The 13,496-nt window shown below is 36.7% G+C and overlaps 1 protein-coding gene across 5 annotated transcripts in view; it reads left to right on the top strand.

The window, feature by feature from the left end:
• CARMIL1 (capping protein regulator and myosin 1 linker 1) overlaps positions 1–13,496 on the top strand; it is a 173,698-nt gene that overhangs the window by 99,686 nt on the left and 60,516 nt on the right. For all 5 annotated transcript variants that reach the window (XM_052703340.1, XM_052703338.1, XM_052703339.1 and 2 more), the window contains exons 14-20: positions 214–291; positions 396–472; positions 1,439–1,543; positions 6,299–6,368; positions 10,790–10,871; positions 12,113–12,212; positions 12,299–12,353. In XM_052703340.1, coding sequence (XP_052559300.1) covers positions 214–291; positions 396–472; positions 1,439–1,543; positions 6,299–6,368; positions 10,790–10,871; positions 12,113–12,212; positions 12,299–12,353 — 567 coding nt within the window. The remainder of the gene's footprint in view (positions 1–213; positions 292–395; positions 473–1,438; positions 1,544–6,298; positions 6,369–10,789; positions 10,872–12,112; positions 12,213–12,298; positions 12,354–13,496) is intronic.

Here is a 13,496-nt window from a genome sequence, read left to right as displayed (position 1 = left end):
TGGTAGATGTGGTTTGAGCACCATTTTTTCCTTTTGTTCCTGAAAAATGATAGCCTTTGAAAGTAAAACAGGTTGTTTTGGTTGAGTGAAAGGTTTCAGACACATCTGTAGTGCAGTTTTATACAAACCTAAATGCATCTGAAAAGAAATCTGTGTCACAGTATCAAAAAATAACATTGATATGTTTTTTTTTTTTCATTCCATTAATTATAGAGCCTCTACAACTTTTTGGCCCAGCCAAATGCCCTTGTTCATCTGGATTTATCCAACACAGAGTGTGCTCTAGATATGGTAATGGTTTTTTTTTCTTTGTGTGTGTGTGGAGATTCAAATACCAAGGAAAATTCCCTACTTTGTATACCTACTAAAATCAATCTTCCTTATCTTCTTATCAGGTGTGTGGAGCCCTCCTTCGTGGATGTCTTCAGCATCTAGCTGTCCTTAGTCTTTCCAGGACACTTTTTTCTCACAGGTACAGTTTAAATGTTTTTTCCCTCAACTGCTGTATTTTGTGTTATACTTTCTTGATTTTGTGCTGGCATGTTTCTTTTAAAGAAGAAATGCATGTGTTTATAAAAGGTCTCTAAAAAAAAAAGTATCATTATTCCAAGGAAGTTATTTTCTTTCCATCCTTTGCTAGATAGCTGTAATATAAGCTACCTTGTCTAATAAGTTTTTCATGATCCTGATACACCAGGCAGTTTGTATACATCCTCTGTTGTAATATTAGACTTTGAAGTCTAACTTAACTCTTCTTCAAATTTTATTTTAAAGTACTTATTTTTCATGATTTGTTGATCATTAAAAGTGCACTTTTTTATTATTTTTCTTCTTTTCCTGGGAAGAAGTCCTTCAGAAAGTCTTTGAGATTGAACACTGACTTTATAGAGTACTTCCAGCATAGGAAATAATAGCCTTAGTTTTCCTTTTCTTCAAATCAGTGGATTGAGCACCTGTCAGAGGTGTCAACTAGTTGGGGATAAGCAATCACAGTGTTCAGTAGTTATGTCTAGTGGTGAAAAGGCAACATCAGTGTTTTGTAGAGCACTGTTTGATCTTTTACTCGTAAAATCTAAGTATACCCATGATCAATCAGACTTGAATGATCATTCCTGGTAGTTTACCAAGCAGAAGCTAGATAATAATGTCTTCTGAGCAGCAGTACAATGGTGAAAATTGTTTTTTGAATCAACATTTTGATAGCATTGTATTTCCAAGTTAAGTGAGAGCTACTGACTACTGAGCTGTTGAAGGTACAGCAAATTAAACAACACATAAATGACTGTTACAATTTTGACAGTCTCCATTCACTATAGGATGTTCACTATTGAATATTCAATTATTAATATAGTATTAGTACTGTAACTATTACTAATTAATATACACTGTTGAAATGAGGAGCACCTAGATGTTACTTAATGAATATATTTACTTACAGAAAAGGAAAAGAAGTCCCTCCCTCCTTCAAACAGTTTTTCAGCAGCTCACTTGCATTGATGCAGATTAATCTCTCGGGAACTAAACTGCCTCCTGAGCCTCTGAAGTAAGAATTTCATTTAATCTTCTCCTGTTGCCTAACACCTAGTTCACATTGTTATTATGTGGTGCTATATATATTAAGGAAAAAAAAAAAAAAAGAAGAAGAGGAAAGGATTTTATTTGCATTTTTTCCATTTGTATGTTACTGATATTGGAAGAGTGAGTTTCATAATGACCACATGTTAAAGAAATACTGCTTCTGTCTCATGTTTGAGGCTATTAATCATAGTTTGGTTTGTGTCACTGTTGTTTTGTTTCCATCAACTTTTTGTGATATATTTCTCACTTTGTGCCTTCCAAACAAAACTATTTGCTTTGCAATAAAATGGGATTATGTATTTGTATTAGCATCATTCCTTTGAGGCTGCTCTATTGCAAGAACCATTGTGCATATGAAGCTGTTGCAGTGCTTGATGGGAGAGACCTCTTGCCCAGAACTGCACACTCCTTTTAGGGAGAGAGATGATGGCATCCAGTTCTAAGAGTGCTAAGTGTAATGCTTTGCTTTTCTGTATGCTGCCCATCCCACAGGTAACAGGTTCTTGTTATATGCACTGGGCAGTTCCACTGACCACCCAATGACAGAGAAAAACTCCTCTTATAGCATAATGCAGATAGAGGGAAATTCTGTAGTGCTGTGTCACCCCTCTTGAGATGTGTGCATTTTGTGTACTGTGGTGAAATGGAATTTAAAGGAGGTGCTTTAAAATCAAGATCTATCTACGTAGATAGATATAATCTCAATAGATCATTCTACAATTCTGGCAGAATCCTTGTCTTTATTGGCTGAATTAGACTCTTTTCAGCTTGCCAGCCACTGTGCATTAAAACATATAAAACCCAGTCCACAGTAGAAATCTAGATGTGATCACTAACCAGTCCTGAGAACTCTTACCTCCAAAATCCTGATCTGCATGTAGGTATGTATATACATATACATGTCTGTGCATGTATATATGTATATCAGTATATTTGTGTGTTCTATTTGTGGGGATAGAAGCCTGTCTCCTGAGGAAGAACAGGGAAGTGAAGCAGGCAAAAACTCAACAAGGAAGTAGCTAATGAGTGGGAGTTGGTAGCAAAACCAAACATGTTGGAGCGAGTACTGGATGGAAAACTTTTATTTTGATCTGGGGGAAACTAAGGCAGATAAAAGTTACAAACACCTTACAGGAAGGAGTAATGTGCATTGTTTTGGGATGCTTTCTCTTAATGCAATTTGACACTGCATAGAGACAGTTCAATATGGTTTTAAGTAAGATGCAGTGGATTGAAATCCCCCTGCTTGAGGGATTTCAGAGTAGTTTTAGCTCTGATTTTCAGTGTTCCATATGGTGCTCTTGGCTGCTGTCTTGCTTGGTTAGACTTTGATAGGGTTAAGAAAGTAAGGTTTTGATGGACTGATGATCACAGAAAATAATTAGTGAAAAGTACTTTGGTTGTTCAGGTTAACTTAGGGATATTGATCCTGAGGTTGAGGGCAGCGTGTGGCTACATTTAATGAAGTTAGAAGAACAGAAGTTGCATGTGACTAACACCCAGGTCAATGTTCTCAATAGTGCAGGAAAAAAACGTCATGAGACATTGAGTCTTTCCATAGAGGTCAGAAAAGGTGAGACATCTCAGGCACTGTGGTTCATATTCAGGTTTTTTTGTTGTTGTTTTGGGGTTTTTTTGGCATGTTGAATATCTTCAGTGGCGTGAGGAGTTTTGGCAGGTATCTGTGCTTATGGATGCTGCATGAGTATATCCCAAATACTTGTGATCTGCCAGCTGTGCATCAAATGGGAGATCTTTCTAGTCCTTTTCAGCCAGTGATCTGTATTAGCAAAAATCTACTCTGCTGATATTATTTAAACTGATCTGGCTCAGTCTGATTGAGTTGAGTTAAAGGGAGTTACACACATGAGTGCTGTTGATAAAAGTAAAGAGAGAGTTATAAGCAGAAAACAGTGAGTTGAGAGCAGTAAACTCCATTGCTGGCACAGACAGCTACAGAAAGCATCTGTCCAAAATCTGCTTGGACATGGATGTTCTGAAAATACCCATTCTTCTCTCACTTAGTTGGCATTTTGCCATGAGCTTCATTTGTTTCACCCCAATAGCAGTGTTCATCACTTCCTGGGGTTTAGCACGGAGCTGTTAATACTGCTTGGTAGCTTCCTTGATGTGCTTTTTCTCCAGCCTTTTCTTCAGTCCAAGCTGAGTGCATCTCTCAACAATGCAGAGAACCATCTCAAAGCAACCCTATATGACTTGGTGTCAAAAGTATCACATGGAAGTGAATTTGGTGTTAAAAAGATGTACTATCACCTGGGGCCAGCTGCTTAGCATTTTTGTCTTAACTGTAAGAATTACAAAACTGCAGAACAATCAAGGTTATAGGATGTGTTAAAGACAAGGAGATGGAAGCATCTGCTTTCAGACAGACTTATTTGTCATAGTAATGATTGCAATAGCAGATGAAGGCTGATTTCTAGAGGGAAAAGTAATACAGTCTACACTAATTGTACAGCTTTAGCATCTTTGATCTGTGCATGCCAGAAAGCCTTTTTTGACAATGTGGGCCTTGAAACTGTCCTCTGATAAAGGAGAAGTTCCTTTTTAGTGTCTGTGAGCCAGACGTGAGAGTTGAGTAAATGATTCAAGATGGAGCTTGCCACTGGGAAACTAAACAAAGCAAGAAAGCAACCCACCAGATAAAAATGTAGATACCTGGCATAGTGAGTTTCCATTTCCCCTTTTAACCAATTTATTACATGATATCTTTGATTCATTTTGTAATACCATTCCTTTCTTATCAACTTCCTTTAGGACTGCAGTTTCAGAGCATTTAGTCACATCTGTTGAGTTGGTGTTTCTGAAGATACTGGTTAATCAGGGCACTCAGGCAGGGAGATGAGCTTGTTTGTAAAGCAATGAACCTTTTAATATAAGCCAAGCCTTCCAGGAAATAAGTTTGTTAATAAAGCTATACTGCTGGAGATACCATTTAATGGATGGAGAAAAGCTGCTTTTAGTTGTTATGCAGAGGTAATATAGTTAATGATCCATCACAAGGTTTGTTGTTGTTGTTTGCTTTATATTTTTAACTGAGTGACAGTAGTTTTTATGCTCTTTTCCTTGTTGTGGCATACGTTGGCATTTTTGTTCATTTACAACCATTGCCAGAAATGTTATTTTGATCTGTCAGGGCTGTAACAAGACAAGTTGCTGACACGTTTTTCATCCAAATTCTAACTGCAAGGGCAAGACTTTTCCCAAGTATCACCATGCATGTGATTTAAACAGAGTGACTCAGTACTGATGTATCTGTCTAAAGTGCCTTTGACTACTGGTGATGTTTCAGGAGAAAAGTGGGAAATGATGAGGTTTTCTTAGAAAGGAGTTTATAGGTCAGTAGGTTGGAGGGGGGGGGGGGAAGAAGGAGGCTGACACTTTTTTCTTCCTCTGAAGAGGTTTACATTTGAATTCGCAGCAGTCTCTCTTTCTCTAGCTTTTTTTTTTTTAACATTTCCTTTTTATGAATGCTCTGAGTTTTTTATACTGCCTCAAAATATTAAGGAAGCTACTCGTAAAGTTATGAGACAAACTTTGCATAAAATCATGTTTGGGAAGGACATAGTTGAAGATAATCTAAAAATTTCTAAAAACTTGCAGAGCTTTCATATTTTTCTCAAAGTCTGTATTTGAATGGATTAGAAAGTAAAGAAGTACAAGATATTTGTTTTGTATAACACCAAAGGGCTGATTATTGTTTGTAGCTGCAAAGCAGATACAATAGGCTGAAATGAAAAATATTCTTGAGGCACGTGCATTCTAAGCACAGTTTCTACACACTGCTTGCATAGCAAGCGTTTAGGCAAATAGCTCAGCAAATTGCATTGTTTTTCTTTACCACTATGCATAGGTGATTGGAATTTTGTTAGGCTGAAATGAAGCTTGTGAAGGAAATTTTTCTGTTTCTCAGTTCAATATTCAATTCAAAGCAGTGCCTGTTATAAAGATAGTGGAAGGTATACATTGGTTAAATTTGCTCCTCTTATAAGATAAATACTGTTGTTATTTGGCAGCGTTAATGCAAACATGATGTTAATACCAACTTTTGTGTGTGGAAATAAATTTGTTAGGCTTTAAATATGGGTTTTTGAAAATTATAATACTTCATTGCTATACTTCTTTGCCATTCTGCCATTGTTTGAGAGTATCATTTTGAAATTTGTATTTTTTGTATTTGTTTTTTGAGTTGCAAAAGTAGAGAAAGATGTGATACTTCAATGTAATACAGTGCTTGAGTGCTAACAGGCATTATTCCAGGCTGAAATGTCTGACTGCTGTGTGTCTTACCTTTATTGTAATCTCCATTTTTTTTGTGGAATTTTTGGAAAATTAGAGACCAAGTATGGTTGTAAATACAATGCTCCTTTTGTAATGCTTTTGTAATTTGATTCTCTTCTAAAGCAAGTGTTGATGAAAAACCATCTCTGATGAACCTTATTAAATGTTGACGTAGACTTAGTTTTACTGTTTCCTTATTTGCATTTCATTCCTGAAGTTTTTGATGCTGCTGGGGTGTTCTTGGTATAGCACGGCAGGTTTGTACTACATTGTCTTTTAAGAAGTAACTGCTCAGTTGCTGTGGTTTTGTTTTGAAATGGTTCTGTGACTATTAGGTGTATTAACCTGTGATCACTGATTATGCTGTTGTAAAGCTGCCTTTAAAAAAAAAAAAAATGGTTCTAATATTGATCTTTTTCAGAGCGCTTTTATTAGGCCTGGCTTGCAATCACAATCTGAAGGAGGTGTCTTTAGATCTCAGTAGCTGTGAGGTAAGGATGATTTTTCAGGATGTATTCAAAAGATGCATAGATATGGAATTAGAGTTCTCATGCAGTCCACTGGGCTAGGCATTCTGCCTCTCACCAGAAGCTGTGAGAAAGGTAGAAATCAAAGAAATCATGGCAAAATAATTTGCTGTATGTATCTGTGCCATAAATCAGGAACACAGAGGTTCAGGACACATGCAGCATCATGCTGTCATTATGCTCCTTACAGTAGCAACTGTAGGTACTGTTTGCTGCTTGGCAGTTTCTGCTTTCTGGTGCTCTGATTATAGGGCACCCTGTGTGAGATTTTCCAAGGTGTCTGCATTGGAATGGGACCCAGGAAGCTGCAGATCCTGAAGGTGCAGTTTGAATGTTTTCCTTCAAAATGTCTGCCATGGAGGCAGGCATCCTCTCCTGCAGGTTTACTTAAATCTTGGGATAAATTCTGCTTTTGTAATCAATTAACCAATGCAGGCCAATAGGGAACTTCAGTAAGAAATGATGGAAGTGCGCCATTAACTTGAAAAGTGTTGTGCAAATGGTTGTTTTAATACTGCAACAACAAATTAGAAAAAAAGAAAAAAGGGAGCCTTGATTTGCTGCTGCTTTTTTCTCTGTGCTCTTCTGTGCACTTTGTTTCTGAGTATTGTCCACACTCTTGCAGGATGATACCTGTATGGCTACAGATCCAGACAAGAAATCAGCCAAGATCCTGGGAACTAGGGAGGCAAAGTTACTTAGAGAACTGGGGGCACTTTTACCTAAAACAAATCTCCAGGCTTCCAAAGCTTTCCTTTCTAAACTGGAAAGAAAGCCTTTTACTTGTTAGGAAGATCTTTGTAAGTCCATCACCTGTGTAGCTGTTCCACAAGTGCCTTTCAGGTGTGATGGTTTCCCTTTAAATTGGAAGCATGCAATATGATGAACATGGTGAGGTGCAGTAATTGTTAAGTTCCTGGTTGATTGCTTTTGGAATGTGCATCCTTTCCTTAGGAAGAAAAAAAACCAAAAAACACCAAATCTTTGTGAATGCATTTTGTAGTTTGTTTTGATATTTTGTACTTTTTTAAAACGTGGCTTTACTTGGAGGGGCACTACATGTAAATGGCAGGCAGAAAAGCTTTCAAGTCAGGTATTTGTGTGATTATGACTTCTGAGCAATTATATCAGAAGGATGGCAATTTTTCTTTTAGAGGGAGACAGGAAAAGGGAGGAGTGATTAAATTAACAAACATGAGGTCCAGTATTCATAACCTTAAATAAATAAAACACATAAATAATGAAAGTATAAACTAGCATGTAACTCAAGCACAGGAGTGCAAGTTCATGGCCTGAAACTGAATGCCATTCATAGATAACCTCCATGAGTCATTAGCTGCATTGGACACCAAAGCAAAAGCAGTGATAGCAGAAAGGAGAAAGTTATGCTCAGTGGGAGATATTGCATTCCCCTCTGTGGTTTGGTTGCTTCAGCATTTACTAGGGAGAGGCAGAGATTAATGGGGACATACGCAGAGGAAACAATCTATAGCAGGTCCCTCCAATCTGACAGTGCTTCCTTAGATCCTTCACTCAATGTTTTTTTCATATCACTGAGCTTTATCCATTATCACATGCTTTGGAAATAAGAAATTCTGCTTCCAGGCGGAGATTGCTGTGCCAGGAGCTTGGAAGCACTTGCCCTCTCCTCCAACGCCTCTGCTCTGCTGGGAGCTACACCCAACCACAGAGCAGCGGGTAGCTCAAAGCTTGTGCCCTGCTTCTCTTCCAGCTCCTGCAAGCACATACTGTCAGGAGGGCAGAAAGCTATGCTCCAGCTTTGCCCACTTTCCTGTGCCAGGAAGGCTGCACTCAACTCTGGAAGGAAAAATCTCAGTTCCTTCCCACTCCCACCGTTTTTAATTTGCTCTCATAATTTTCTGATATCTTAACTCCAAGCTTAATCATTTTATATTGCTTGTTTTATTATTTTTTTTACTATGAAAGTTACATTTTTATTTCTACCTGCTCAGCACTGATGTATTTCACTCTTTTCCCTTCTGCTTCCCTTAGCTTGGTCACTGTGTAAGTACCCTCCATCCTTTACCTTAATTTGTAAATCGATAGACAGCTTTGTTTCTCCATCCCATATACCTCCTAGTTTTGAACACACTTGGCTTTTTTGATTGCTGAAGTGCTTGTTCTACAATTTCTAAATAAAAGCTTTTATATGTAGTCTCGTATATCATGCAGATATTGCAGAATTTTGTTTTTGCTATCAAATCTGCATTGACATATAGCCCTGCAGTTAGTCTCTGCTTTTATGTATATGACTTTACTATGACTGTAATAAAAACTGATCCTAAAAGTACAGTATTTACCATCACCTTCAGATTAAATAGATATCAACATTTGTGCACAATAAACATCTGTGTATTTAATATTTTTGATACAGTGTTATTGGTACAAGATCCAAAATTGCTTGAAAAAGTTGTCTGCTTAAACACTTCATAGTATATATGTACGCTTTTTCTGAGTATAGAACATGTATCATACCAAAAACCATACAAATAACCAATCCTTGCCATGTGTTTTACCTTTTTATCTATGAATAAATATTCTTGTCATGGAAACTAACTTTTAACATTAGCATTTTAGTACAAATATTCGAATATTTTATTTGCACTAAATCTTCATTTCCTTTATGGTAAAGTTTATAATTTCTGTGGCACGCTGGAGTTTTGGCTACAGTGGAAAACAAATTGTAACATTGTGAAAGTAGTTTTTAACTTTGACAAGACCACGTATAATCCATCAGTTCTGTATATTTTCCAGTAATTGATGTGGTAGCCTGTGTGAAATGGTTGTCTTGTAGTGGGCAACCCTGAGAGAATCAGAGAGCGAAACTGAATGATTTTGACATTCATACAGCCAGCAAGTATTACAGATGTTCTTAGAGAAACAACACTGAGTTCAATGTGCACCAGTTTTAGCTCAAATACAGATTTCCACTGTGACCACTACTAGGGAGGGTAGGACTAATAGGTGCAAGTAGGCTTTTTTTTCATGCAGATGAGGAAGGGCATCTTATATTCTGTATCTTACGCTTTCAAATGTGGACTTATCATTCATATGCTGTCTCTAACCACCACTGGTGTCAAAATGCTCAAGTTACTGAACTGTTTGTTAACCAATCACAGATCTCCAAGTTTCTAAAAAATGCCAAATCAAGTCTTTATTGAAAAATACTTCTAGAAAGTATTTGTGGTTGCCTCATTTATAGCGTGATTGAAAAGGCTGTTCACAGAACTGTCAACAGATTGATTCAGGATGTTTGGACAAATGAGAGAGCTAAGTGAAATTTTACTCATTTTTTTTATGCACAGGAGGTGAAATGGCTGCTTAATGTTTGAAAAAGCTTGGCTTTTTTTTTTTTTTTTTTTTTCTGTTTTTGATGCAGTGAAATTGGAAACTGTTTTGCAAAAATTTAATTTTAATAAAACTTTTGCTTACTTCGTTTTTCTTGCTGATGGTCATACAGTATATTTTACATCGTTTGTGTAGCTGAAAGAAATAAGAAAATGTGGTTTTTTTACTTTTTTGGAGAAAAACAGTTTTGTTGTTTAATTCAATAGCATTAGTAAGTAAGTGTTTAGGTTTTCATCTCTTTGATTCTTAACATTGACATTTTCTCTTAGGTGACTTCATTATTTTTCCCACTAAATCTTGACATTTCCTGTATATTCATTTACTATTTCAGATTGATAATGTAAGTATAGTTTCCAGATAGGCATTTTTGTTGTCATTTTTCTCTCTTATTCCTAGTTTAGAGCTACAGAATAAGGTAGATTAATGATTTTTCTTGTTTATGGCTTTGTGACTAATTTACTTTTGCATTATTTTAATGTTCTTTTCTGCAATAGGGAAACATTATTTGATTGATTTTGATTTGGCTTCTTATCTTTTAACTGGAACTACTGTCACTGTGCTTGCTATAACATGAAGCTTGCAAGATGCCAGCTGTAAGACTTGACTGTAATGGAACTCAAGAATTACAGTGATGCATGCTTGTATGCTTGGACAAGCTTTTTTTTCTTATCGGAAACTGCAAATATCCTGGCCCTTTCACATGGAGAACCTGAACTAAAGACCTGCAGTCACTGCCCAGTGCAAGTGCTAAAGGATTCATTCTGTTTAAACCACTTACATCATTTCCTGTGTAACTGCAGAGTAGTGAGGAAGTAGAGTCTTTTTCTTATTTACGTGTAAATGGTGAGAGTGAAGGATGGGAGTCAGAATAGTAGGAATGTGTGTGCAGTTGTTTTGATATCTTTGGCCTCTGTTATTGTTTTAGCTGCTGGTAGTACCTTCACTTCTATTACTCTCATCTGTGTGATCTCAAAACCATAACCAGTTTGCAAAAATGGCCGATGTTTTGTCTCTAGTTAAGATCGGGAGGTGCACAAGTCTTGGAAGGATGCATAGCAGAAATACGCAATATCACCAGCCTAGATATTTCAGATAATGGTAAGTACACAGCACAGGAATGGAGGACCATGCAGGTCCCAAAAATGAGATGTCTTTTCTTTCAGCTCAAAAAATGCAATCAAGGATGGTTATGCTTGATTTATGATTATTGACCATATTTGTTATGGAAAAGTCACAGATCAGGAAGTGGCATTGCTATAAAGTGTATAAGAAATATTAATAGAATAACTCTACCTTCAGAAATTTATGTTGTTTGAAGAAAGTATAACATGACAGAATAAATTGAAGGAAGCAAGCATCATATTAACAAGATTTTGTTTGAAGTGGGTTTAAATAAGAGAGAATGAAAAGCTAAATGGGAATTGAAAGTGTAGTAAAAGGAGGAGGACCAGAAATGGAGTCAAGTTGTGACATTGAAGAAGTAAGAGAATAAAAGTTGGAGCAAGTGGTCAACCAGCTTCAGATCAGAGCTTGATTCTTTGTAAAATCTTAGATTATTGGTGGTTTGTAGACCCTGTGTTTTCTAGCTGGGAATACCAACTGGCTTCTGGTTCTGCAAACTCAAATTGTAGATGTGTGGAACAGGAGAACTCACCTAGCTGTCTTGGCTTCTCTGACAGCCAAATACAGAACTAGTTCAGATTCCCACTACAGCTGAAAAGCCAGAAAGGCAGGTGGAAAGCTTTAGGAGGTTATGGAGTCAAATTATGTAAAGAGATCAATTGTTGTAAGTATATAAAGATATTTGACTTCTAAGTTATTCCATGGATCTAGATTCTGGTTGTTAGTAATCTATCTATTGGACTTTTCAAACCTAACATTAGGTTGGGAATACAGTAGTAGAGCAAATTATTTTTCTTACTCAGTAATGGAATAAAGCTTGGCTTGTTGTTTTAAATCATGTTATTCATAGCCTGTTATGTTAACCTCTGCATCTGCAGGCTTTGAGAGCTTATTCGTACAGAGCTCACAGTTTGCCTTAAGGAATTTCTCAAGTGACTGGACTGTGGATAGGGGATTACATTTCTCTTTCTGTCTGAGAGATGCTTTCAATGGCTGATTAGGATAGAGATTTAAAAGGTTTGTTTTAGAAGGACGCATTTATTTTCATGAAAAACAGTGGTGAAATATATGAATAGAAAAAGAGAAACTTGTCTAGAACTCTTTGAAATAGTACACTGATGTGATTACTTGAATGAATTTAGTTTTAATAATTGGTCCCTCTCTGGGACTTCTGTGGAAAAGTGTTCTAATTCTTAATCTGATCTGATTCTTTACAGGCCTAGAATCTGACCTCTCAACCCTTGTAGTCTGGCTTAGTAAAAACCGATCAATAAGGCACTTGGCATTAGGCAAAAACTTTAACAACATGAAATCCAAGTAAGGCTTTTTTTCTTTTAAATAATACAGTGAGTAATGAGAAGAAGCTGCTGATTTCATCATCTTCCTAACTTTTCTTCCCTCAGAAATCTCACTCCAGTACTTGATAATTTAGTTCAGATGATTCAAGACGAGGATTCAGTGAGTATCTTTCTGCCTAATACCATCATGTGTAATTTGTACCTTCAGAGCCTATTTCTAATAATTTTCCTTTGTTGTGTTAACTTGCTGTGTAAAATTTGATCAAGATCCTAAACAAACACATCCAACACATCGTGGTGAATTTTTTTGCCCTCAATAAATTGAATTATGTGTAGAGGGTAGGTACATGCTTCTTAGGATCTGTGCTTGTTGAAAAGCAACTCATTCCAAACAGCTGGATGTGTTTAATCTAAATTGCTTTAAGTTGAAATTATACAGCTATGTACATTCAAGTTTTCAAAAGTTCTGTGTCCTGATAGGATATTACAACGCTAGTGTTCTCTGGGTGGTGATATTCCCTCAATAGTGGATTTATTTTATTTTATATATTTATTTTAGTCAGTAAAACGCACTATTTCCTGACCACTGTACACTCTCATGCCTGTCAAACTTTAGTGATCATTCTTAGTCCTTTCTTTCTCCTTCATGCCTCTTGCAAATAATGTGCAAGCTCCTCTGCTTTCCTCATTCTCCAAAAACAGCTGTAGACTCCAGGTCTTAACACCTGATAATCGTGTTGTCTTTATTGTCCCACTTCCAAGTTCACAGTCGACACTGCTTTCATATTTTCTCCTACTATCTGTGTCCATACCCTACAGTTCAGTGGAATGTTTTTCACTGGGATTCCTAAAGTCTTCCCTATGAGATCGTTAGACCCATATTCTGTGTTCATCTTTTGTCACTGTTTTGAAGTAATGTGTTAAAACAGCCCTCTCTCCTCCCCACATCCTTATAATTGGTATTAGAGGTACTATTTTTTCTTGATTCTTTGCCTATTTTCTCATTCTTTAAAGGCGGGATGTCTATGTGTTGCAGTGAAGAGTTGCATATGAATACCAGGGCTAATTCTGAGTTAGCAGCAGTAATGAAAGCAATAAGTTCTTGTGTGCACAAGAAAAGTGAAGTATCATTCTTCCTAAGAAGTGTATTGGTAGATCTCTGTATTACTTCTTGTTCCAAACTGTCACCTTTTAATTTTGGATTGTATAGCCACCTCCTTTCATCAGATATCATCTCCTCCTTCTCTTTGGACTTTTCTCTGTTCTGCCTTGTATCTCATGGTAAATCATTATACACTCATAG

Source organism: Tympanuchus pallidicinctus, unplaced genomic scaffold (assembly GCF_026119805.1).
Source record: "Tympanuchus pallidicinctus isolate F22 unplaced genomic scaffold, pur_lepc_1.0 scaffold5, whole genome shotgun sequence".
NCBI lineage: Eukaryota > Metazoa > Chordata > Aves > Galliformes > Phasianidae > Tympanuchus > Tympanuchus pallidicinctus.
Note: the sequence above shows the minus strand (reverse complement) of the source record. Positions and strands in the feature narration are given on the sequence as shown.